At 45.2% G+C, this 26,518-nt stretch overlaps 1 protein-coding gene across 2 annotated transcripts in view; it reads right to left on the reverse strand.

Annotated features, from left to right (window-relative positions):
• Positions 1-5,703, reverse strand: part of KCNG3 (potassium voltage-gated channel modifier subfamily G member 3) — a 29,767-nt gene extending 24,064 nt beyond the window's left edge. Inside the window, exon 1 of one of the 2 annotated variants that reach the window (XM_037162069.2) lies at positions 5,081-5,703. In XM_037162069.2, coding sequence (XP_037017964.1) covers positions 5,081-5,703 — 623 coding nt within the window. Of the gene's footprint in view, positions 1-5,047 lie in introns of both variants that reach the window. The other variant, XM_037162068.2, reaches the window with a different exon arrangement.
• Positions 5,704-26,518: the final 20,815 nt, after the last annotated feature.

Here is a 26,518-nt window from a genome sequence, read left to right on the forward strand (position 1 = left end):
CCCCTGCTACATTCTAGACTGTTTTTCTTTTCATATCTGAAATTCTGATTTATTTGCCGACTTTGCTCTCTGTCTACCCTCTTACTACCCTGACTAGTCCACCACTTCCCTGAGACCCTGTCTTACATACCTCTGTATCCACAGTGCCTGGCGTGGTGACTGACAGGAATCAAACGCTAGTTGACAAATGGTTAGAATTCACAATTATTCTTTAATGTATTTTTTTACAATAAATAGATATTAAAGGTATAGTTACTATGTCCCAGGCAAATATGGATTTCTTTTAGTGGGGTCCTAAATTAGAGAACAAAATTTTTGTAATTCATATCATAAACAAAGGAATAATTTCTTAATATTTTTTTAAAATCTTCAAACTGGCCCTGGCTGGTGTGGCTCAGTGGATTCAGTGCTGGCCTGTGAACCAAAAGGTCGCAGGTTCCATTCCCAGTCAGGGCACATGCCTGGGTTTCAGGCCAACTCCCCAGTAGGGGGTGTGTGAGAGGCAACCACACACTGACTTTTCTCTCCCTCTCTTTCTCCCTCCTTTCCCCTCTCTAAAAATAAATAAAGTATTTTTTTTAATCTTCAAACTGCCCTGGTTGGTATAGCTCGGTGGATTGAACACCAACCTATGAACCAAAGGGTCGCTGGTTTGATTCCCAATCAAGGCATATGCCTGGATTGTGGGCCAGGTCCCCAGTTGGAGGCGAATGAAAAGCAACCACACAATGTTTCTCTCCCTTTTGTTTTTCCCTCCCTTCCCCTCTGTCTAAAAATAAATAAATAAAATCTTTAAAAAAACCTTCAAACTAGGAAAGTCATTGACAAAAATGAGCAAAAGGTAAACTAGCTCACTAAAAAGTAAGATAAAAAACTCCAAAATATGTTAAGATGAATAACTTTTATTCAAAATAAAAAAAAACAAATTAAAGCTACTAGATATCATTTTTCACCTTTCAGCATGATAAAGATATAAAGTACAATGAACACTTTGTAGATTACAAAGAAACATGCTCTCTCAGACATTGCTGGCCGGAGTGTAAACGGATATAATCTTTTTGGAGAGTAATTTGGCATTATCTATAAAAATTAAAAGTACCCTCCCCTACGACTTAATTTTCAGGAATTTAGCTTATGGATATACTTTAATAAAAAGCAAAATGATGCATATGCACAGGCTACTCATTAAAACACATCCTGCAGACAAGAAACAAGGAGAATGTCCAGCAGTTGCTCCATACCAGGGAGTATGATGCAGCTGCATAAAGGAATCGGGCAGCTCCTTACAGACTCATGTGGAACAATCTCCACGGCATGTTGGTAAGTTAACAAACTCACAGTTTCAGGACTGTGTTATCACACTGTTTCTTTTGTTTTTGAAAATATTTATGATATGCTTTGTAAATATATAAAATGACTTTGAAATGACAGAAAACACTGTAACTTTGTTTGCATCTAAGGAGAAGAACAGAATGTCGAGTAATGGAGAAAGGCTTGCTTTTGTAGCTTTTAGGCTTGAAACTATCATTTATATGATTATTAACCATCTAAAACAAATCAATTTAAAAGATCATATCCACACACAAAAGTTTTCAAATTATTGACTTAGAAACCTCTCTAGATTGCTTCCAAACTTCAGATTGTGTGTCATTCCAAAATTTCAGGTCAACAAAAAGAAATTATACTCTTATCCTTATTCCTTTTGCACAGTAAGTTTGTTCTTCATAAATAATGATTCCTTGAGTCAACAGACATTCTTCTCCTTCTCGCACCAGAGCCTGTCCTCCTCAACTGAGAGTTCTGACACCTGAAGACCACAGCCTTACCCACACAGCTCTTCAACCTCTGCAGGAGGAGATATATTCCTAGAAGGTTATATTCTGAAACGTAAAATACACCGTAGATATTTATTGTGCCAGAATAATCATTTTTTTCTAGAAGACGCTAACACAATAAATAGTATAAGGGAATTTAGCTGCCTCCTCAGGCTTTTCAACTCATCTAGTTTAGAAGCTAGGACATGTTTATATGAAAAAATAATGACCATGCTAGGAAGAATATTATAGATGCCAAATAAGTAGCACAAGTAAGCAATCCCTCAAGAAATTCAAGAGGAAAATCACATTTACTAGTGCAATCAGAAAAGGCTTCAAAAGAGAAACAGAATTTGAGTTGGGCTTGATGTACGATCTGTTCAGGAGGCAAGGGAATGCACAGTCAGATGGTGTGCCCAGTCTGGACAAATGGAGCCTGCAGGGGGCGGAAGTGCTCCTGGCACCTGGAGGCCTATTTATCAGTTCCTGAGCCTGTATCCTTCCAGTGCCCTGGATTAATTTTGATTCTTCCTCCTATCTCCCAGAGTTGTCATTTCTTCTCCATTCTCACCACCTCAGAGCAATCCAAGCTCTCATTCCCTCCCTATGGAGAGATCTCTAAACTCATCCTCCTGTCTCCAATCTCTCCCATCTCCAACCCACAGTGCACAACCCATGACATTACTTTATATGCATAACCCACTCGCCCCAAACCCACCGATGGCCAATTACAGCTTGCAAAGGCCTTTCATTCCAGGCCTTGTAACATTTTCTCTCCACCCACGTCTCATGCCACCAATGGACTCATACCCACTCAACATAATACCCAGATTTCAAGCCCATGCCCATGCCGTTTCATTTACCTGGAAAAATTCTCCAGGTGGGGCACACATGGTTGTACAAATTGTGAACACTATGGTTTATATAAATGATACCCCCTTCCAGTGTACAACCTCTGCAACCTTTCAAAGATGGCTTGTTTCCATCCTCCTACACCTTCAAGGCCTTCCCAGAATGCTCAACGCAAATTGTTGATCAACTATATATCTGATTTCCACATCACCAACTTGACACCTTTTCTTCAAAAAAGTTACAATATTTGGTACACCAACAGTGCCTTGAACACAGCAGATACTTGCAAATGACAAAAGGCTAAGCAAATGACAAAGGGCTTGCAAATGACAAAGGGCTAAGTTAAGAAAGGCAAATTCTGGCATCAAGAACCTTGAAGGCCCAGAGAGAAGTTCTGACTCTACTTGGCAGGTGCCAGGTATGATCAACGATCAGAATGATGTTTCAGAAAGACTAATTTCAGCAACCATAAGCAAGCAGGGGTTGAGAGATTATACTGGAAGTGTCGGCTGAGGGGCTCTGTGGGCTGGAGGAAGCCTTCGGGGGCCTTCCTCTATAACGCACAGCCTCCGCAGTCATGCAGTCATCCTTCAGTTTATCTGTCTGGGATAACAGATATTGATTTTCACATGCCATCAGAGTGAAGCTTAAAACTGGGCCATTAAGCCAAGAAAAGGACGCTTTTGCCTGAAATATCTGCGTATCTAGGAAACAGTTCTGACTTGAATAATTATATACATACATAAAACACATATACACAAATTAAGCATTACTCTTATCTTCTTCCTTCACTTCTTTTGCAGTCTTCTCTTTTCCATCTGTCTCTCCCCTTTTTGGTTTCTCTCTCCTTCTCTCACTAAAATTATTATTCTTGTTTCCCATTTCTTTCCAAGTGCTTTACATTAATGACAGTGCTTTACTTCAGACTGCCCTCCCCTCCTCTCCAAACTCCTTCCCCCCAATCTTATCCAGCTTCTTTGACTGTTTTTGCTTATGTACTGATTTAGCCAACTCCCTAAATACTTGTACTAATAACTCAATTCTTCCACTTCCTTTGCTAATGTAGCCTCAACCTTCACTAACCTTAGAATTCTACAGTTACTAGTGAATCATTCCAAGGCCAATCATCCCATTTTCCTCTAGTCCTCTAAGAGAATCAAGGGCACTTATGTATTTAGGTATATAAATTAATTTTATTGTACTGTTGCAGTACCAAATAAGTATTTTTATTGGTAATTTGAAAACTCAAAACCTAATACATTAAACAAAATTAGTTTCCTAATGAATTTTCTTCCAAAGCACGTATCTTGGATGTCATGCCGAGATGTCCTATCAGTAGTGGACTCCATGGTACTGGACAATTTTATTTACTTCTCAGATTTGTACAAAAATTTTTACTCTCCAAAGGAAGAATATCACGTGGAGAAACCCACTGTAATATCAAGGCACATAACACCATTAGAAACATACACATGCCTATCAGGAAAAGATTACCTGGAGCAAGCTAAATTAAAAGTTGAATGAAGGGGAATTTTAAAACAATATCAAAGGTAAAAACAAAATACACAATTTTATATTTGTTCCCAAACAGGCTGTCTCCCTTAAAAGTCCAATTTTACCGAGGTAAAAACGACATAAGGAAAGGTTTGAATATTTTCTTTTCATCCTAAAGTGAAAAAAATTTTTAACTACTCAAATACTGTCCCTAGATTTAGCGCGGTTTAGATTTTTCTCTTCTGCCAAGGTAATGGATTTTTCCCTCCCCACACTAAGATCCCTCTGAATTCTACAGTGTGAATCTTTGGTAGCAAACGGTGGGCAGGTGCTTTGCTAACTCTATACTTCGTAGGAAAGGAGAGAATAGACACCTATTATCTGGAGTCTATCCTTACGTTAATGCCCTCCGTAACAACTCCTTACACTACGCATTATACAGAGAGTACAGACTGTGTAGGCAGTGTACACCACATTCACAATAGCAAGACGTAGTCTTTTCAAAACCACCAAAGACTGGCAAATTATTCAAAATGCTCTTAGCTCAATTTTAAATTGTTGAATACTACCAATAAAAGTTTAGAAAAATCTAATTAACCGGTTGCTAACTGCTCAAAAGTAAACTATTATCTGCCCTTCCCCATGCCCGGCGATTGGCCCACAAGAGGGGTGTTTTGTGCGTGGACCAGAGCCGACTAATGTCCGGGAAATAGGGGTGGGGAGTGAGCACCGACCGTCCCTTGCTGACCGCGCCTGGGGCTTCGCTGGGCCCCAAACCCAGACTGACTCGGCCGCCCAGAGGCATACAGGACAGAGACGGAACCGACGGACTGGACGAACGGACTGGACAGGACGGACGCGACGAGCAAAGAAGCAGTGCGTCCTACCCGGAGGGTTCCCTCCCAGGGATGGCGGAGTACCTGCTCCGGTCATCCAGGCTGCGGTTGTCGGCTGCTGCGGCGCGCCAGTCGGGCAGTGTGCTAGCGCACAACACCACCATGGACACGATCACAAACACCACTGACACGCTGGCCAGGATCTGCGCGGCCAGCGACGACGTGGGCTCCTCGAAGGTGCGCCGCATGCGCTCCAACCAACGCCTGGTGGGGGCTGCTTCCCCACCGCCGGGTCGCGCCTCATCGCGGCCCGGCTCATCTGCGGAGTAGAAGGTGTAGGTGTCGGACATGCGGTCGTCGAGGCGGCGCTGGCAGCAGTACTCCAGGTGTGCGCCCTCCAGGCCCCAGTAGATCATCTCGTTGTAGAAGGACAGCTCGCACATCCGCGGCGCGAAGCGCAGCTTGCCGTGGCCGCGCACGTAGAGCAGGATGAAGCCGAAGGCCTCCGAGTGCCGGTCGAAGAAGTACTCGTTGCGCTCGCGGTCGTAGTCGTCGCACACCTCGAGCACATCCCGCTCCGAGCGGCAGCCGTGCAGCCGGCTCACGCGGCGCAGAGGGAAGTCCTTCAGCAGCTCTCGGGACAGGGAGTACCGGGCGCCGCCCACATTCAGCACCACCGAGGCCGCCCCGCTGCGCCCGAAGGTCATGGTTGGCCGCCCCGAGGCCCCCAGGCCCCGAGGCCCGAAGGCGCCGCGGCCCCCTAGCCGAGCAGGATCTGCCTGATGTTGGCCGGTCCGGGAGCGCACCGTCGGGGCCCGCGGGCTGTCTGGCCCACTCTGCCTCCGCGCTCTGATTCCGCCCTTCTCTGGCCCGGGAATCCCTCGGCTCTGGCCTCTTCGGCAGCTCAACGTCGCTCCTAGCGACACTCCCTGCGCGCGGCGGTACCTGCAGGTGTCCAGGGAGTCCCCTCCGGCGCCAGCTCTGCACCCCACTGGCGGAGACCGAGGCTGTCAGCGCCGCCGCCCCTTGCGCCCTCGGGGTGCCCCCTCCGAGGCCCGGGTATCCTCTTCAAGGCAGGGCACTGTTCCTTCTGGGGGGCGCGGGCGCGAAGAGAGGAAGGTGGTGCAGATGGCTCTTGGTCCCCAGCTTTCCCTCCGGCCGCGGATGTGGCAACCGCCCCGCCGCCGTCCAGAGGCAAGAAGCAAAGTGAGCGGTTTCGGAGGCTGCAAGGAGCTGGCTCCAAGAGGCGGGGGCGGGGCCTCCTCGCCTCCGGGCTCAGCTCGGCTCACCTCCCAGCGCGCGCCGCCCTCCTCTTCCCGCCCGCACCTCTCGGGCTCGCTCTGGCTGGGATTCCCCGGCGCCCCGCCCTGGACCTCCGGCTCCCCGCCTCGGGATGCGGTCCTCCCCCTCCGCTCCCGCAGTGGCCGAGAGGGGTCCACGAGGCGGGGAGGTTTGGAGCGGGGAACCCCGGGATGCCCGGGGGGAGCTTGCTCCCGCGTCCCGCCCCGGGCCATCGGGATGATTTGGGTAGCCCCCAAGGACCCTTTTAACAGCCCCAAAGGGAGGCGACAGTGTGGTGGAGAGGATTGAGAACTGGGGTGCAGGACTTGAGGGGCGGGGACAGAGGGCATTCGGAGAGCTTTTTCCAGAAACTATTCAGAACCCAGCTTGGTTTCTGAGACCGCCCAAAGGATTTCTTAGAGAAGGCACCCCAGCAACTGCTTTTCGTGCCGACTTCGCTCTTCCTCTCCCCGCGCGGAGATTACGTACCGCGTGCTCCGAAGGCGGCCACACACCCCAACACCCAACCTCAGTGCCAACCTCCCGCGGAGGAGAGCGGCCCCAGCTCTCGCTTTCTGGGACACCGGTCCTAAGAGGGAGCCTACGGGTTGTGCGCCTGCAGCCTATTCTGACTCTTCCTCTAGAGCGGGGTGAAAGTCTGGGGAGAATCCGCCTCTCCACTAGCAAGAATTGCTGGTTGCCTTCGTCCGCATCCTCCTTTTCTTAAAGTCCTGACTGCCACCGTGCGCCCCCAAGCTGGCTGCAGCACCGGTCCTCGGAGCTTTAAGAGCTCCTCAAAGACTCCACAGAGTGAACTGCCCTGCGCTCTGCTCTGGTCAATGCCCAGGCAGTGGGTTCCACTTGGCAGTTACATTTTAAACTGCTACTAACAATTCACATATCTGACACCGGCAGCGCAGCCCGCGCAGAGGTGAAGCAGGTGAGTGGTAACGTAAAACTATGTTAAATGCAAAACAAATATTGGAAAAAAAATAAGGGAGGAAATGGGTGGGATGCGGTCATCTGATCTGAGAGTAACCCAGCTGGTTACTGGGAAGGGTTTTTACTTTACTTTTCGTAGTTTTGTAGGATTGTCTCGTGCCCACTAGAGGTCACCAAAAAGAGTCGTTTTGTCCTAGGTTTAGTATGGTTTCCTAGCGAAAAATCAGACAGCTAAAAATTGGAGTGGTCTCTATCACAATGGTAAAAGAAAGAAAGAGAGAGAGAGAGAGGGAGGGAGGGAGGAAATCACTGGATGGTTTTTTAATTTTCTTAGTTTGAATTGAGTTTATGTGGTGAGATAGGTTAATAAAACCATGCAGGTTTCAAGAGTACAGCTCAGTAACATTACCTACACACCACATTGCGTGCTCACCACCCAAAGTAAAGTCTTTCTGGCACTATTTATCCCCCATTTGCCCACCCCCACCCCACTTTCCCTCTGGCAATCACCACACTGTTGTCTGTGTCTGTATTTTTTTTCTTAATCTCTTCACTTTTTTCATCCAGCCCTCCAACTATCCACCCCCCCACTCCCCCCCCTCCACCTTCTGACAGCTGTCAGTCTGTTCCATGATCTATGATTCCGTTTTGACTGGGTGGTTTCTCTCCTTTTTCTTTCCCTTTCCCCCCCTAGTTTATTGGTGGGTGGTTTCTTAAAGAATGAAAGTTGTAAATTGTTTTCCCCTAGATTTGTATAGTTTATCTTAAAAGCACTTAATGTGATTAAAAGCTTAAAAGCAGGAGTTTATTTGCTGAGTAGCTACCAAACCAGGAAAATACCCTGAAGGAAACGAGTTTCCAGGCAGAGTGAAGGTGACGGTCTTGAGCTGGCTGCAAGAAAGAAGAGATTTCCAAGGAAGAGAATCTCCGATGTGAAGGATTAAAGTGTAAAGAAAGCAAATGCATTAACTTGGCTGAAAGAATGGAGATCTCAGTTGCAGAATTTAGATTTTATCCTATAAGCAAAGGGATCCCAAACGATTTTAATAATAGAAATGACTGATGAAAGCTTTATTTCAGGAAGATTCCTTTGCCTTTTGGGTTATTCTGCGAAGTCCATTTCTGCAACTCGGGAATGAGAATCCCACCCCCAAGTCTCTGTAGATGAGAAAGGAAACACTGAAACCAAGAGCTCAGCAGAGCTTGGAAATGGATTTGTTATAGGACATGAGGATGGAGAAAAGTTGGCAGATGTGAGCTGAGAGAAGAGCCTGGCTTCACACCAGCAAGAGCCAATTCCTCAGAGAGTTGTTAAAAATACTTTCTAGAAGCATCAGAAGCCATGGAACACAGAACTGTTTTGATTACTTGCTCCAACATTACTGTATTTATTTCCTGTGTTCGCCATCTAAAATCCCTTTAAAGTCTGTTGATTGAACCATTTAAAGAAATGTCACATTTTAAATTAAATTTGAGCTCAGAAAACAAATTAATATGATGCTAATACAATTTGTGCCTCCTAGGTATATTTTCATAACATTTCTTAGAGATGGGTTTAAATCACTTCATTTGTTTCAAGAGTCATATTCCTATTTGGTTCATCAGTGACTGGCACAACAGCAATACCCAAATCATTTTCTTAAAGAAAGAAACAGGAAGATGCAGAAACAGTTGGCTTGTCCAGTTTAGAAAGCATTCTTTAAAACAGTTCTACTCTTTTCTACTTTTAAAAGAAGGCTACATTAAGAATTATGACATCTAAATTCTTTTCTGGATTGTGGGTGATATTTAAGGCCTTCATATATAAATCTTTAGGATGCATTAAAATTTAAAGACATCAGGCAGAATTTTAGAATTTGAAAGAACCGAGAGACTTTGTTGTCTCGATTTACCAACCCATTATTTAGGGAGGAGTAAGGAGGCCTTCGAATGTGGCTGTAATTTCCCTAGGTTCCCTGGTCGGCAGCATCGCGGTGGGGACAGGCAGGAACTAGGTTTTCTAGTTCCAAACTCTAGTAACTCCATCTCCAGGCCTGCATTGCTACCACAACCTTCTATCTGGTCTCTCTGCAGTCCAGTTCTCTCCTCCGCCTGTGAAGCCTGGATTATGCCACCAGACAGCTCTTCCTTCTGTTCATTTCAATGGAGTCATTTCCCAGCTTGAGAACCAAAAAGGCCTATAGATCTACAGAATTACAATATTACAGTATTACTGTGTGCACAACGAAGTCTAAACTGGTTATTAGGGCCCTCCCTAGAGTAAAATTCTGGCCGCACAAGTTATTTGCTAAGTGACCTGGATCGAGTTCCTTAGTGCCCTTGGGCCTACATTTTCTCCCCCACATAGCAGAGATGTTGATCGCTACATCGAAGGGGCGGTGTTGGGATTAAATGAGTTGGTGTGAGGGTGGGCTCGACATCTCGAGCCCTCAACAGCTCAGGGCTCGATACTGGAAAAATCTCGGTTTATATGTGTGCTTACACAAGCCCAGAGAGGCCATGCTCACACTCATTCCTGGGTTCTAAAGAAACGCAAATTGGACAAATGATTTGATTCATCTAAAAATGTGACCTACTGCAAATAAGAAACCTAAAATGTCAAAAAGGCAGTGGAAAGTTGTGACCTTTTGGATTGAACACAGATCCTTCCATCACTTTACATTACACAACTACATGTGTTCAGAGATTCTGAACACCCTGCCCGGACACTTTATCAAGCGGGATATGTACCGTGTGGGTGCTGCCAGCCCTTGAAGCTTACTTATCAGCTCCAGTTTAGAAAGCCCTCCGTCTGCTGCTAATGCATATTTCCAAGTGTTTACACCAGTTTATTTCTCGGTATCTGCAGAACCAGTGGGTGCTTTAAAAAGTCAGCTTTTTTAATGGAAACACAGCCTGTGCACATCTCTATTTTTATGTAAATGAAAGACTACAGGCATCACCCATGATTACCCCTGTAGAAGGTAAACTTGTAACTTTCAATAAAACTGCCCTCATAACAATTGCACCAAGTTGACCCCATTCTTCAAAGTGAGAAGCCACCCACCACAGGGTCTTCTCACCCCATCCCACGCCAGTATTCTTGCCTCGTCTGCTCTGGGAGACTTCATGCTCTTACTCAGGCAAAAGGAACACTATCTTTCTTACAGTTCCAGCTTTGGAGGGTTACTGTGTAGTTATTATAGGGGAGGCAAGTTTTTACCTCTCCCTTAGAGTGTTCAACTGGGCCTAAGAATTAGATCAACATAAAACATATTAGCTGGAGCCCTAGCTCAGTTGGAGTGGATAGCTCAGTTGGAGTGTCATCTCCCTGTACCAAGGTTGCGCGTTCCATCTCTGGTCAGAGCACATGCTAGAATCAACCAATGAATCTAAAATAGGTGGAGCAAAAGTTGATGTTTCTCACTCTCAAAAAAATATATATATATATACATACATAGCCCTGGCTGATGTGGCTCAATGGATTGAGCACAGGCCTGCCAATGAAAGGTTGCTGGTTTGAGTCCCAGTCTGGGCACGTGCCTGTGTTGTGGGCCTGGTCACAACAGGGGGGTGTGCTAGAGGCAACCACTGATGTTTCTCTCCCTCTCTTTCTCTTTCCCTTTCCCTCTCTCTAAAAAATAAATAAGTAAAATCTTTTTTTAAATAAAATTAAAAAATATATATATATATATGTACATATGTGTGTATATGTGCACACTCACATAGATAGATAGATAGATATGGGCTGTTGAGAAAGCCCAGCCACAAAATACTGACATTTAGTAGAACAGAGACATTTACTGAAGAAGCTACAAGGAGCATTGTACACAGAACAAAGAAGCTTCAGTTCCCTTCAACGTAGGCCCCTTTGAACATCAAACCCCTGCTGGGGACGGAGGAACAAGTTCAGTAAAACCAGAGGAGGGAATCTGGCAAATCTTGAGTGGGTCTTCCTACAAGATAACTAATCTTCAAAAAGCCACTTTGTTATCCTAAAAGATTTGAGATGATATGATGTCTGATACTTGCTTCAAAATAATCAAAGGCAGGGGCAAGCGGATGGGAACATAGATGACAGAAAATTAGCCAGGAGTTGGTCATTGTTGAAGCTAGGTGATGGGGGATTGTTATAGTACTCTTATTAATCGCTCCCTTTTTTTATTTATTCGTATCTATGTTAAATTGCCCATAATAAAAGAGTAAAATTCATAATTTCAAACCTTGGGCTTCATTTAAGCCTATTTTTGAATGTTGACATTTATTCCTCCAGACTAGACCAAAATGCACCCTTTTACTGTATCTATAATGAACAGTCCCTTCAGAGTTTCTCCAGAGTGTGAAAAAGGTCAGCACACATTTGACTATGGCTATTAAAATTTAATGGGCACTCACCTAGTGCTCTAGCAATTTTAACATGAGTTATTTACCCAACAGATAGAGTTATATATTTTGCAAAGACATATATTTAAGGACCCCAATGCATTGCTTTCAATAGCAAAAGTCTACAAATAACCTGAATGTCCATAATTAGGAGACTGGCTGTTTTAAAGAGCAGCATATCCTTCGGCTTAATACTGTTGTTCATATAGGCTCATGTAGAACCATTTCTAAGCCAAACGGCTACACAACAAAGCCTAGGTCTTGAGCTGATTCCCTCTGTATAGTAAAGACATGTAAGTATAGATATGTGGTAAGATTTCTGAAAGTTATGAGTAGTGGTTTCTTCATCGAAGGACTAGGAAGGCTGAAGTAGCTATAAGGCCTACTTGTTAATGGTTATTATAAACCTTTTGTCCCTTTTCTTTAAAACCAAATGTAAGAATTATGTTTTCAGTTTTGAAAAAACAGTTTAAAAACTAAACTACAATTTTAGCACATGTCCTTCTACCAAATTTCCCTTCTCTCTTTTTTCTCAGGCCCATCCGTGCTGGGACCTGCCTCCCCTGCTCGTGTGGGGCCGTGTACCTGCTGCTCCCTCTGCCTTGAACACTCTGACCCAGAGCATCTTGTGGCTGAGTCCTTGCAGGTCAGGTCTTAATTCAGATGTCTCTTCCTCAGAGATGCCTTCTCCAACCATTCATTCTAGCATATCAACCTATTTTTTTTAAATTTCCTTATCACTGTAAACAAATTAGCTTGCTCATCCACCTGTTCCTTGTTTATGGTCTATGTCCCCACAAGATTTTCCTTTGAGAGCAGGGACCCTGGGTCTAGTTCACAGCAGTGTCCTTAGCTCCTGGAACAGTGCCAGGCTCCCTGCTGAAGCTCAGTAACTATTTGTTAAAGGAATGAATGACTATTACTGTGATTAAAATAAAGTTCCCACCCTGACTGGTGTAGCTCAGTGGGTTGGGCGTCATCCCCTAAATAGAAAGGTTGCCAGTTCAGTTCCCATCAGGTCAGGATACATGTCTGGGTTGCAGGTCAGGTTCCCGCTTAGGACTGTGCAATAGAGGCAATGTTTCTCTTGTTGTCTTTCTCCCTCCCTTCCCCTCGCTCTAAAAAAAAGTAAATAAAAATTTTTTCAAATTTTTATTTATTTATTTTTAGAGAAGAGGGGAAGGGAGGGAGAAAGAGGAGAGAAACATCAATGTGTGGTTACCTCTCACATGACCCACACTGAGGACCTGGCCCATAACCCAGGCATGTGCCCTGACTGGGAATTGAACCAACAACCCTTTGGTTCACAGACCAGCACTCAATCCACTGAGCCATGCCAGCCAGGATTAAATAAAAATCTTTTTTTCATTTTTTTATAAGATTTTATTTATTTACCTTTCGAGGGGAAGGGAAGGAAAGAGGGAGAAAACTATCAATGTATGTTTGCTTCTCATGTGTCCCCTGCCAGAAACTGGCCTGCAACCCAAGCATGTGCCCTGGCTGGGAATCAAACCAGTGATCCTTTGGTTTGCAGGCCTGCGCTCAATCCACTAAGCTACACCAGCCAGTGCTAAATAAAAAAAAAAATTTTAAGTTCTCTGAGTGCTGAACAGACAGTATCAGCATATACGTATAGTGAGGCCAGAATGAACCAGCTTGGGAAACCCAGGCTCTTCTGAAAACCCACTTTAGTTTCATTAAATGGTTGACATACTGGCAGAGGAGACGTGGGCACTGCTTTTTCTATGCACCTTCAGCGTGTGCCTCCTGGCCTTTACAAGCACTGCAGAAGCCTCACTCAGACAGTGGTCCCCTGGGTCAGTGAATATCCCTGGGTTCCCTATCTTGCACGTGCTTTAGTTAGAAAGGTCATTGGCATCAGCTCCAGTGGGATCTGAGGCCCATCGTCCTCTCCTGCCTGTCCCTGGAAGAAGGAAACAATGTGGAAACAAACCAAGGGCTGTAAGGAAAGAACTGTCCGCCATTAACTCGAACGCTTCAAAATTGTTTCCAAAAAGTACATAAAATGGTCCACAAAGGTGCCCTAGCCGGGTAGTTGGTTAGAGCATCATCATCATATGCCGAGGTTGCAGGTTTGATCCCCAGTCGAGGCACCAGTGAATGCATAAATAAGTGGGACAACAAATCGATCTCTCTCAAATCAATCAGTTAAAACAAAAAGAAAAATCTAACCTGTTCAAAAAGGATGGGATGTGGATCCAGGAGGTTCTCTTGTGTCTTGGCTCAGAAACTATAGAAAATACGGAAAGAAATAAAAAGGCTGTTGTTGTCTTGGTGGTAGAGTGACATCTCAGAGACCCAGCTACCTGCCCGGGTGCTCACGATCGATCTGGAGGAGCAGCTCCCCAGCAAAGCAGGCCTTGAGCCGAGACAGGAAGAACCTGGGAAAGCCAAGCAGAGAGGGAGGGATTCCCCACTCTGCTCCTTATCACCCATTCAAACATCCTGAGAGGATATTCTACTCAGGAGGAAAAAAATCAAAGACAGTTTCTAAATGAATGAAAATTTCTCACTCCATTCTATCCATTCTGCAAAGAGGACAGCTGCCTTAACGTTAATGAACCAAAATTGACTACTTTAGAAGTCGGTTTTCAAAAACACCTGCTGTTCTTACCCTTCTGTCCCAATAACAGTCTAGTTCCCCGCCCCACAGTCCCCACCCTTCCCGCCAGGGCCAGGCCTGTCATCTCTGCCTGAGGGAAAACCGGGGCTGGGGCTGACTGGAGTGAAGTATGTATTCCTGGAAATGATCTTCTCATTGTAGATACAACCAAAATAGCACTGGCTCGCACTTAATAATTGATATACTCTTCTACGGCAATTGCATTTTTCTCCAAGGTACAAGATTAAAAATGCAGACCATTTTTCTCCAGTTCTTAACCGGAGATAAAATAATCCAGTTCTGGTGTGTGTGATCCCATTCACCATCGTGGCAAAAAAACCCAGGAATTTGCCACAGTTTTTCCTGAGACACATGTTCTTACAGGTTAGGGGGAAAAACGCTTCTAGTAGAAAGCCAAGAGTTACAACAATGTGGAAGATTTGCAGTTTATTTTATTTTATTTTATTTATTTATCTTTAGAGGAGAAGGGAAGGAGAAAGGGAGAGAATATCAATCTATGGTTGCCTCTCATGTCTCCCCCGCTGGGAACTGGCCTGCAACCCAGGCATGTGCCCTGACTGGGAATCAAACCGAGATTGTGTGGTTTGCACTCAATCCACTGAACTACACCAGCCAGGGCTAGATTTGCAGTTTTTAAAGGAGGTTGTAAGCCCTGGCCGGGGAGCTCAGTTGGTTGGAGCGTTGTCCCACACACCAAAAGGTTTTAGGTCTGATTCCCCATCTGGGTGTATTCCTAGGTTGTGGGTTCGAACCCAGATCAGGCCACATACGAGAGACAACCAACCAAATGGATCTTTCTCTCTCTCTCTCTTCCCCCTCCCTCCCTATATCTTCAGGTGAGAATTAAATTAAAAAAGGAGATTGAAGCAGATGCAGTTAGCATGGTAAATGCCTGTCTCAGGCCAGCGTCAGAGAACAGAGCCAGTGCTCAGTAAAGAAACGGTGAGATGAGGGCTCACTGTGACTCCGTGTGGCCATGTGGCCCAGAAACATCAGTACTGTCCCCAGATAGGACATTCCTATGCCTGCGAGGAGCCTTGCCCTCTGCTTCTCATTTGCTAGTACTTTAGGTCTTCCAGGTGGGGTTTTTGCCTTTCCAGAGGAAAGTTATTGCAGATAAAAATCTTTGTAGCAAAGGATGCTGGGAAGCTGTTTATCCTTTCACTAGTTTCTACTGTGATGGATGAAACTGCAAGAATAATTAGAGCGAATGTCAGTGTAAATCTCCAGAGAAAGAAGAAAATAGGCTTACCATGTTTTTAAGGATGCCAAGTTGGCATTCTTTTCTCTACATTCGGTGTGTATTCAACTTCCTGTCCAGTCGGTGACTCCTAGGTCAGTGGTCTATCTCAGTAGCAACGGACGCTCACGGGAAGGGTGACATTGTGAACATGAACTCCACTGAGTCAGCACTAGTCAAGACTTTCAATGTATAGTTATCGTGATTTCACAATAGTAACCACCTCAAAAGCGATATTTGTATTCTATATAAATTTAACATTATTGAGACTTCCTCTTACCTATAGAACCCTTAAAGATACCCCAGTTTTAATGGTGGCACTAAACAATCAATTTTCTCACACTGTGAAAACGTGAGATACACAAGTAATCGTGCCAATTCATTTGATTCCGTTACCATGGGATCCCCTAGAAGAATATTCACTCTGCCCTTCCTTCTAACTTTCCAAAGAATCAAATAGCCACATAGGAGAGGTTGGCATTTGTTATCTGTTCAGTGAGGACCCCATTTCATCTCTGCCTTAGCAAACACCTTGTTTAAGATGTTTTTTTGTTTGTTTGTTTGTTTGTTATATTAAAACAGTGATTTAGCCCTGGCTGGTGTAGCTCAGTGGATTGAGCACAGGTCTGTGAACCAGAGGATCGCGGTTCGATTCCCAGTCAGGGCACATGCCTGGGTTGCAGGCCAGTTCCCTGCAGGCCAATTCCCAGCAGGGAACGTACTAGAGGCAACCATACATTGATGTTTCTCTCCTTCTCTCCTTCCCCTCTGAAGATAAATAAAATCTCTAAAAAAAAAAACAAACCAGTGATTTATATTGCAAAAACAAATTGGTGTCAGAGGGAGGGTAGGGGATAAAATGAGAACTACTGGTAGTAACTGGTCCCTGCTCAGAATTTGACGGAGAAAGGATCCTGCCCTCATTAAGCTTGATTGGGTCAATCTTGGTTTAACAAACACCCTTAGAACTGTACATTTCAGGAGCTAACAAGAAGAACCTTCCTGAGAGGGCCACTAGGGGGCATGAGAAGGGCGAGCCGTGGCCGCACCCAGGAAAAGGGATGAACTTCATTCAAGTTAAGGAGGCTGTGGCCTCCACAGGCCCTCCGGCCCTCACCCGTGACAAGACACCTAAAGCTAGCGAGAGGCCCCGCTCCAAGGAAGAAGACAACGAGGCTTTTCAAGACCTTCAGAGAAATGCTTTAGGTAGTCAAGATAGGACAGGGAAAAGGGTAGAACTTCCAGGGCAGAGAAAGAGGACACCAGGAGGGACATTTGGAAAACTAGACGCACCTGGCTTGAAGCCTGGACGGTGAGTGCTGGAGTCAGTGAGGTGGGAACTGGGGAGAACCCAAAAGGCCCAGAGAATCACGAAGGTGGCTGCACATCCCAGGCTAATTTGAGGGGCAAATGGGGGCTCATGTCCACAAAGGCCCTAGAAGGGTCTCAGACTCCCATCAGACCCAGCCGCGCTGGCCCCTCTCTTCTACCTCAGGTTGAGAGACAGAAGTGAGAACATGAATAACCCCATGTCCGCGATAATGACAGTTGGGCAAAGCATGGTTTTCTTAACGCAAGTAAACTGTGCTCCATTAGCTCACCATTTCTATGCTGTTTGTAAAAAAAAGTCTATACTTTTACATATTTCACTTGTATGCATATGTGCTTATTTAAAAAAATTTTTACATAAAACCTCAGTTTGTGTTTTTAAACTGAAAGGAGCCCTGACCAGTGCTGCTCAATTGGTTTGGTGTCATTCTGCAAAGTGAAAGGCCACAGGTTTGATTCCCAGTCAGGGCACATGCCTAGGTTGTGGGTTCGGTCCCTGGTCAAGGCAGGTACAGGAGGCAAGCAATCAGTGTGTTTGTTGTGAATCTCTCCCTCTCTTTCTCCCTCCCTTACCCTCGCTCTAATAATTAATTAATTAATTAATTAAAACTGAGCCCTGGCTGGTGTGGCTCAGTGGATTGAGCACTGGCCTATAAACCAAAGAGTTGCTGGTTCAATTCCCAGTCGGGGCACATTCTTGGGTTGTGGGCCAGGTCTCCAGTTGGGAGCATGTGAGAGGCAACCACACGCTGATGTTTCTTTCCCTTCCCCTCTGTCTAAAAATAAAGAAATTAAATATTTTAGTAAATAAATAAATAAAAATAAAACTGAGCCCTGGCTGGTATGGCTCAGTTGACTAGGTTGCCCACCTGTAGACCTAAAGGTTGCAGGTTCCATTCAGGGCACATGCCTGAGTTGCGGACCAGGTCCCCAGATGGGGGCGTGCAAGAGGCAACCTATCGTTGTTTCTCTCACGCTTCAGTGTTTCTCTCCCTCTCTTCTTTCCCTTCCTTTTCTCAAAAAATAAGTAAAATCTTAAGGGAAAAAAAACTGAAAAGGGAGGAATTTGAGGCCACACTTGGGTTTGAGTGGCAGCATTGGACACAAATTATTTTAAAACCATAAACACTGTATCCCCTTTCCCTGTTGATCCAGGCTCTTTATTAAGCACAAAATGGACATACCTTCACGGAGTTCAAGCCTTTTCTGGTCAGGGTCACAGCTCACTGCAGCTCCTTAGGTGTGCAGGTGACTCTCCCTTCCCTACCCCAACAGTGGTTCTAATTTTTACAGGGTTACAAACTCAAGGCAAATGCCATAGTTTTACTTTACAAGAGGGTGATACCCTTATATTCAGAAGGAAAGAAACGGCTGTAGGAGGTCCAGTCTAGACTTGAAACAGTAAATGGGATTGAGTAATCTGGTGGTGACGTCTCATGGACAGCAATCCAGCCGAAGCCCTTGTAAGCAGCTTTAAATAGAGAGAAAGCAAAAGAGAGAATGCAAGAGTATTAAAGTGAACAAAGGAATCTGGAAACAAAGGTGTAGCACACTTTACCTTAAGTCAGGAAATAGTAGAGGATGCAAATATAGTTAAGTATACACAGTGAGGGGCCAGATCTCAGTGTCTAATATTATTCTCCAGTAAAGGAAGCAGGGCTTGGAGAAGTGGCTGATTCTAGGACCGGGGCACGATGAATCTGGAGCATCTTATAATGCTAGAAAGTAAGGGAGTTCTAACAAAACAAAACCAAAACAATGAGGGCAGTACATCAGCAACAGAGGAGCCCACTGAGAGAGCTTCTGGTGGCCAATGCTGGAGCAGTTTTTTGTTTTTAATCTTCACCGAATGATATAGTCAATGCTTTCAGAGAGAAAGGAATGTCAATGGGAGAGAGAAACATGGATGGGTTGCCTTCTGTAAGTGCCCCGACCAGGGGTCAAACCTGTAACCTAGGTAACACTTGTTATGTGCCCTGACTGGGGGATCAAACCCACAACCTTCTGGTGTACGAGATGATGCTCCAACCAAGTAAGCAACCAGCCCAGGGCAAAGCTGGAACAATTTCAGCAAAAAAACTAAGTGACATTGGATTATAACTCAAAGCATAAAATACATATTCATTAGTTCATACTAATACTAGGATAATGTGACTGAATGAATGAGTGAGCAAATAGTCTTGGAACAGTGCTACTTTTTCTCAGAATCTGGTAGTAGTAGGGCCCTAAAACCTTGCATTTTTGCACTGGTAGACTAGAAAAAAAGAAAGAAAGCGAAAAAGGCACCTTTCGTAAGGTCACCTCTCAGGCCTGACGGCCAACCTGGAGGAACCTAATATTCCATGACATATAATTGAATTACCAAAGCCTGAATTCTCTTGGATCTCTCAAGGGTGAGTCATGGCAGGTGAATTAAGTCTTATTACTTCTGAACTTCAGTTTCAAACTCTTCTTTGCCACAGAGAAAGAACTGCCATGTCAATCGATGTCTTCTCAGGGAGCCAGAGTACATAGCGACCCCAAATACTACCTGAAGAAGTTCAGAGGCAGGTAGCCCCACCCAGACCTGGAAACCAACACCTGGAACCTGCACGAGCACCGGTCTGCAAGCCAGGAGCCCCGTCACCCAGGCTGAGCCCTGGAGAAAGGCAGGTGCGGGTGCGGCTACCCCAGCTTTTTGTTTGCCCTGATGGGCGAGGCCCAGGTTCATGGCTCTGCCTGTTTCTCACACTTCTCTGGAGGCCTACAGGGTTCTGCCAACATGATGAACACATTGCCTGGAACTCTTATTGGCCCTGCCAATAGTCAGTGTGCTCTTCTCTGCCGTGTGAACCCAGACAAATGGCAGGCACCCGGAGGACAACTGCATCCATCCTCTTCTCTGGATGCCCTGGAAAGAGGCCTGCATAGAATTCGTTTCCAAACTTCCCCTCTGTCTGCACCATGATTTGTTTATTTTACTCATTGTTTTTCTTTTCCTTTCTTTCTTTTTTTTTTTTTTTAGAGAAAGGGAGAGAGAGAAACATCAACCTGTTCCTCCACTCACCCATGTAGCCACTTGCTGATTCTTGTATGTGCCTTGACTGGGGATTGAACCTGCAACCCTGGCACACTGGGACAAAGCTCCAACCAACCTAGCCACCTAGCCAATGAAAATTCACTATAGTCTGAACTTTCTGTGTCCTCCAATGGACTCTTCCTTTTACAACAGCTCCTCCCAAGTCCACAAAGAGCAGCTTCTCTGGACTTTGGTGTGGTTTACCAGAAGACCTGCTTGTCACATACTGCAATTCTTTGTTCTTCCCAAATAAACCCATTTTGCTGGAGAAATATATGGTTGTCTATTTATTTAAGGTCAACAGCTCAAAATAACAGTAGCACAAACGAGACAGAACTTTATTTCTTTCTTAAGGAGAGAAAATTTTTGAGAGAAATAAACTTCTATCTTGTTTTGCTACTGGTTTTTGGACTTAAGTCTATTATATGCAACTGGACCTAATGAGAAATGATACATGGATTTCTAACAGCCAACTTGGACCATTAGACAATGAGCTAATGAGGACAAAGAAGCAAGATAGAAGGAACTCAGATCCTGGATGACCGGGGAGCTATCGTTGGTTTATTGTCTCAGGGTTCAAGAAAGCTGTTAGCAGTCCCTGTTCCAGGCAGAATAAAAGTGAAAGGGAGAGAATAAGGCTTTTTCCTTCTTTTTAAGGTACTTTTTAAGTACCATACAGGACTCTTTGCATTTCATCGGCCAGAACTTGGGTACTTGGTATGCCTGGCTTCAAGAGAAGGTGAGAAATGACTTTTAGATAGATGAATTGATGCCTTGAGTAAAATCAAGGTTCTCCCACTACGAAGGAAGAAGAACATGAACGTTGGGGTAAGCAACACATTTGTTGATACGTGGCGATGACCTGTATCACTCTGAAGGGACCCGCAAAATAGGCCTGCACCTTCCAGCATGGGCATGTGGGTAAAAGATACGCCATAGAGCTTTCACACTCCAAAGATGTCTCCCTGGGTTTCGTACAAATTGGGGAAGCACAGGGCAAATGAAGTCTGTGCACAGGGGGCAGGGAGCACAGACTTGAAGACCATCTGTCCCCTTAGAGAAGGGCACCTGCCAGGGTGCCCTTAGAGAAGACCATCTCTAAGACAATCCTGCCTCAGCAGCAATTGGGTGATTAGGATTGTGCAGTGCCCTACCTTTGACCACAGCATAGGTGTCCCAGTAGGCGGCTTTATTGGCTCACGTAGCCAAACTGCACAAAAGGCAGGTGTAGCCGGCCTCAGGGACAACTGAACTCACTCAGATGCCACCTTCTTCCTGCATCATCTGCACTTTTCCTTCCTGCTGCAGACTGGCTTCTGCTCAGCTGGGAATTTGTCTGCCAAATCAGCTTCACTTCTACCACCAAAAAAGGAGCCCTGACTGGTGTTGCTCAGTTAGTTGGGCATCATCCCACAAAGCAAAAGCTCAATTCCCAGTCAGGGCACATGCCTGGGTTGCGGGTTTGGTTCCTGGTCAGGATGCGTGTAAGAGGCCCCAATGGGGACCCAGCCCACAACCCAGGCATGTGTCCTGACCAGGAGTCAAGCCAGACACCTTTTGGTTCGCAAGCAGGTGCTCAATCCACTGAGCCACAATCTTTAAAAAGGAGCTGTGCCTTCCTCTCTCTGGCTGGAAATTCAAAAAGCCCAAGGCGGGCTCTGATTGGTCCAACCTGTACCCCGTACCCCATCCAGACAGGGGTTGAGTGGGGTGAAGGGGGAGGAAAGGTCTGGCTGTGGATGGACGAAACAATGCTCCTTACAGCTAATAGTGTTATCTTTGTAGAAACCTTTACCAAAATAAGAGGTGAAAGTATGTAGAAAAAGAACTTTCCCTTTGTTGTGAATTCTGTTCCCACCATTTGATATTTGCATTTTCGTTTTAGCCATTCAATAAACACTGATTGGACTAAGGTATTTCCAAAGTCTTCTCAGTAATATTCTCACTAACCAATTCTCTCCCTGGGGCCCTTACCCAGATCGCTACTGTCAATTAGTTAGTGCTCTTTGCTTATAAATATTAGAAGTTTGCTCAGATCAGCTTAGGCAAAAATGATGACAGAACCTATGGAGTCCAAAAAAACAGACATTGGAGGGACTGGAATCTGGAAATGGAGGGCTGTAAGCTACCAAGGTAACCATTTTCCTGGTTTGTTTATATTCTCTCCTCACTCCCACCCTCCACTTCCACCCTCCCCTACACACATGTTTCTGCTTAAATCTGCTTTCTGTGCAGGTGAACTTTCTTTACGCTCACAGGGAATGTTAGGGTGGTCAGTGATGCGGGCTGTGAAAGAACTCACAAAGAGAAGAGAGTGCAGAGTAAAGGTTTTGTTTTTACTTTCCCAGGGAGGGAAAAGACTGGGTGCAGAGAGGGGCAACCAGCACCAGCCCTGAGGGGTGGGGGCTTTGGGCTTTTATCCGGTGATGGGGCGGCTGTAGGGTAGGATGTTTCAGTTACGCTGCAGCTTCTTTCAATGTTATTTTTGGGTGCAGGGTCTGGTCCCATCATTGTGGTCTGGCTTGTCCTGTTCTGAAAGTTCCAGAAGCCTCTGAGCCTTCAGGGCGCTTCCAGTAATTTTCTAGTCCTGAGGATAAAGGCTCGTGCTTAGGGGCAGTCATGCTTTATGAGGTCCAGCCAACTCTGGGAAAGAGGGCCTGAGAAAGGGGCTTTTGTGCTATTAGGGAAGATCGCTGCCCCCCACCCCCACCATTCCAAAAGGAGGATATACTCCTACATAAAGTACACAGACTCCCAAGTATGAGTACCATCCCCACATTCTTTTTTTCTTTTTCTTTTTTTTTTAAGAGAGAGAGGGGGAGAGAAACATGAATTGGTTACTTTCCATACATACCCTTGCTGGGAACCAAACCTGCAACCCAGATGTATGCCCTGACCTGGAATGGAACCAACCTTCCAGTTCCAGGGATGACGCCCCACTCACTGAGTCGCACCAGCCAGGGTCTATCCCCAGATTCTTGAGTAACAGACCCACTTGAGCCAGGGGCTGTTTCCCTCTTTTTTTTTTAGGTTGACGAAATTTATTTATTTTTTAAAAATATTTTATTTATCTATCTGTTTATTTATTTATTTTTAGAGAGAGGAAGGGAAGGAGAGAAACATCAATGTGTGGTTTCCTCTTGTGCGCCACCTACTGGGGACCTGGTCTGCAACCCAGCCCTGTGCCCTGCCTGGGAATCAAACTGGCAACCCTTTGTTTGGTCCGTAGGCCAGCACTCAATCCACTACATTTATTTTCTAAATTATAAAATGTTTATTTTTATTTATTATTTAATTTATTTCATTAAAAAAATTATTTTAAGAGGCCTTCCCTTATCTCAGTCGGCTATGGTCATGGAACAGGGTCTCAAATGATAAATATACCCATAACCCCAGCTCTGTGCAGGGCATGAGAATGTGGGTGAGTTCTCAGAGAATGCAGGTCATGGGCTTATATTGTTAGAATCTTCCTGAGAGCTTCCTAGTACAGATGCCCTAATGTGAAAAAAGCAGTACTGGACTGCAAAGACCACCCTGTTTATTTCTTACCTGCCTTCTTGGCAACGGCGGGTAGTTGACAATCAGCTAATACCTAACCCTGAACAGCACATTCTTTGATCAACATAATGGTTTGTTTAGGTCTCAGAGGGTAGAGGCCCCCAGCACTCAGAGTCTAGGTGACGACAGGAGAAAACAGCTCGGTCATGAAACCATAAAGATTCTTAATCCCAAAGAATGCAGTCGTCCGAGTGAATTCTCAAGTAGATGAACTAATATACTTGATTTGTGGATTTGTGACACTGTAACAAGATGAGACACGGAGAAAAAATGCTAGATTCTTATCTCATGCTACAATTTTCCCTTCAGTGAACCTATCCATTTCTATGGTTTTAACCGTTGTCTCTATAGAAGACTCATAAATCTCTATAGGAACCCTCCCCTCTACGCTCAGCTCCGTTTGTATTTCCAACTGCACTGGGAATTGCTTTGAATATTCCAAATTCATTATGACCAAAACATAACTGTATTTCCCCACAGATTTGCTCTCACCAATTACCAAACAAGCACTCGATGGACGCCTCCCTGCACCCTCTCCATCTGTCCCCTTTCTCCAAACCCAGAACTACCCTCTTAGCATAAGCACTCATGTCTTATCTGGACAATTGCAATGGACTCCTCAGTGACTTTCTTACTTTGTCTCTCTGTCCTTCAGTCTATTTTCCATGCAAGAATCAGATTATCTTATTAAAAACACAAGCCCAGTGTTGCTGTCTGCATCAAAAGCTCCTGATCTCCTACAGAGTAAAAAACCCAAAGCTTCTTAGCAATCAAGCCTCTTAAGATTTCCTAGCTTTTACTTGTCCAGCTGCATCCCCCATTATGTACTGGGTATTATTAGGCTTCGCTTTCTGGTTACACCCTATTAATGTCAATTTCTCACCCTTCCTGAAATAAGTCTTTTCCAACCTAGGTGCCAGAATGTATATTCAGGGCAATGAACAGAACTGTAATGTGCCATAATGGAGCTATAAGCAAGTGCTAAGGGAGCCCAGAGGACGAACAAGCTTGGGGAAGAGGTACTTCTAAGCCCCCAGTAGAAATGGCCAGGTGTAATGTAAGGGGAAAGGATCATCAGATACAAAGGCTAGGAGATGGAAGGAGTGGCTTTTAGAGCCTTCAGCATTTCGCTGTGGTGTAGCAGAGTGCTCCTGGTGGGGGAGGGGGTGGGGGGACTGGGAGTTCCGGCCTCGCTGAACTGTAGGTGAGGCAAAGCAGTGTTTTAGGGGAGTAGCTTCCAGAGATTTGCAAGATAAAGAGATGCCTCTGGAGTGTAAACAGAGCCTAACAATATGCAAAACTTTGTCAGTCATTTGAGAGAGAAATACTCTCCGAAAGAACTAGGGCGATGAAGGCCAGGATCCTGGGATGGATGGAGGGGAGAGCAGGGTCTCCACAAGAGAATCAATGAGTTGGAGTCAAAAAATGGGGGAGAGGGCGCTCGTGCAGAAGGAGAGGTGCCAAAGAGGGACCTGGTTCCCCATAGGTAAACGAAGAATATAATATTGTTTAAAATTTTTTAACCAAGTAAGTTTGAAGATCCAATCGATTTATTAAGCAATTCAGGAATTGGGCAGCATCCCATCCAGCAACTAAATGGGGACTCCCAGGGCCTGTACAAAATGGAAGGATTTTACAGGGAGAAGGGTGGGCCAAGGGTACTTACTGTTAGCAGAAGAAATGGCTATTTTTAGTCTCCTTCGTCTACTTTCGGGGGTGGGGAGGGAACAGCAAGGGTTTTATCATGGAGATTGCCTCTTCTCCCTAAAGGGGGGTGTGGTGGGGAGGGGGTGGATGGAGAGAGTTCACATGACAAATTACCTCCTCGATGCTGACCAGACAATTCCAGGCTAGATGATTAAGATTATGTTTCTGGTGACAGTTGAAACTGCACTTCAGTGAGGCATTAGTCCAGGTTTGGGATTATGGGTATAAGTGACACCATTTTGGGTCCGTGATGTTCTAACAATAAAATGCCTACTGCACCAGATAAAATCTGTAAAGCCTCTAGTTTTGTGCCTGGTGCACGGCAGGTTTTCAAGAAGGTTTGAAGATTATAAGCCATTTTCAATAGATTGCATGATATAATGCTCAGAAGTGTGGGCTGCAAGGGCAGACAGGTTTGAGATGTGAAAATCAAGGGCCCCCAGTTCCAGCTCCTCAAGTCAGTGGGGCGTGGAGTTGAGATTCCAGACCAGGCCTTTGACCTGAGTCATGATTCATTCAGTGTCTCCAGGCAGTTGCAAGAACTTCAGTCTGAAATTCTGGTTGTTGACATTCTTTTAAGCAGGGCATCTTGAATTTTCCTCCAGCTAAAAGATGCAAAGAAATGAAAGAAAGGTAATCACAATTATGGTAGTACACTGTGCCAATCCTGAAACCGTAATTGGCTAATTCGGAGATTCTCTCCGTAGGTACCCTGGTGGGGTGGGGGAGGGAGCGCCTTAGAGTTTAATAAAAAACTATTAACTTCAGCTAATAGCAATGACAATGGAGGCCCCTAGTGATTGCGGACACTTAAATTGTAAAGCAAAAGCGGGAGGGCACCTCGGGCGTCCATTGTTTCATGCTAATGAAGTGGCTGCACTCAAAACAAAGGCGGGGGAGATTAGAGGAGGGTGCGGCCTGGCCCCACGCTGGGTAAGAAGTCAGTGTGGACTCTGACTGCCCTGGACCCAGGATTAAGAGGTCTTCCTCTCCCCTTCTTGGCGTTATTACCTGGAGCAGAATTCTGCACTCCCTGGAACCTCTGTGTTTTTAGTGAAATGTACATAATCAAATCTAGGGGTAGCTGTGGCCTATTGTCCAACTTGGCAAGTAGATCTCAGATTGATCATATTTTTTCCTCGTCAAACCACCAAAGATATCAAAGTAATTACTTGTAGTTTCCTACAAGTACTGCATTCTATTTAGATGCTTTTTCTGCTTTCATGTTTTATGTGCGTTGCGAATCTTCCCCAAGAATCCGTGCTCGTGGGATCTGTGGCAGTACCTGATGGGGTCTCTGCTCTCAGGAGCTCACGGTTGGGTAGGAGATGGGACCTGGGGGCAGACAGAAAGCTGGGTGGGACACAGGGACAAATAACTGTGTAGTATGGCAAACTGGGA

The sequence above is a fragment of the Artibeus jamaicensis genome, unplaced genomic scaffold, assembly GCF_021234435.1.
Source record: "Artibeus jamaicensis isolate MK-2021 breed Jamaican fruit bat unplaced genomic scaffold, CSHL_Jam_final contig_465, whole genome shotgun sequence".
Classification (NCBI taxonomy): domain Eukaryota; kingdom Metazoa; phylum Chordata; class Mammalia; order Chiroptera; family Phyllostomidae; genus Artibeus; species Artibeus jamaicensis.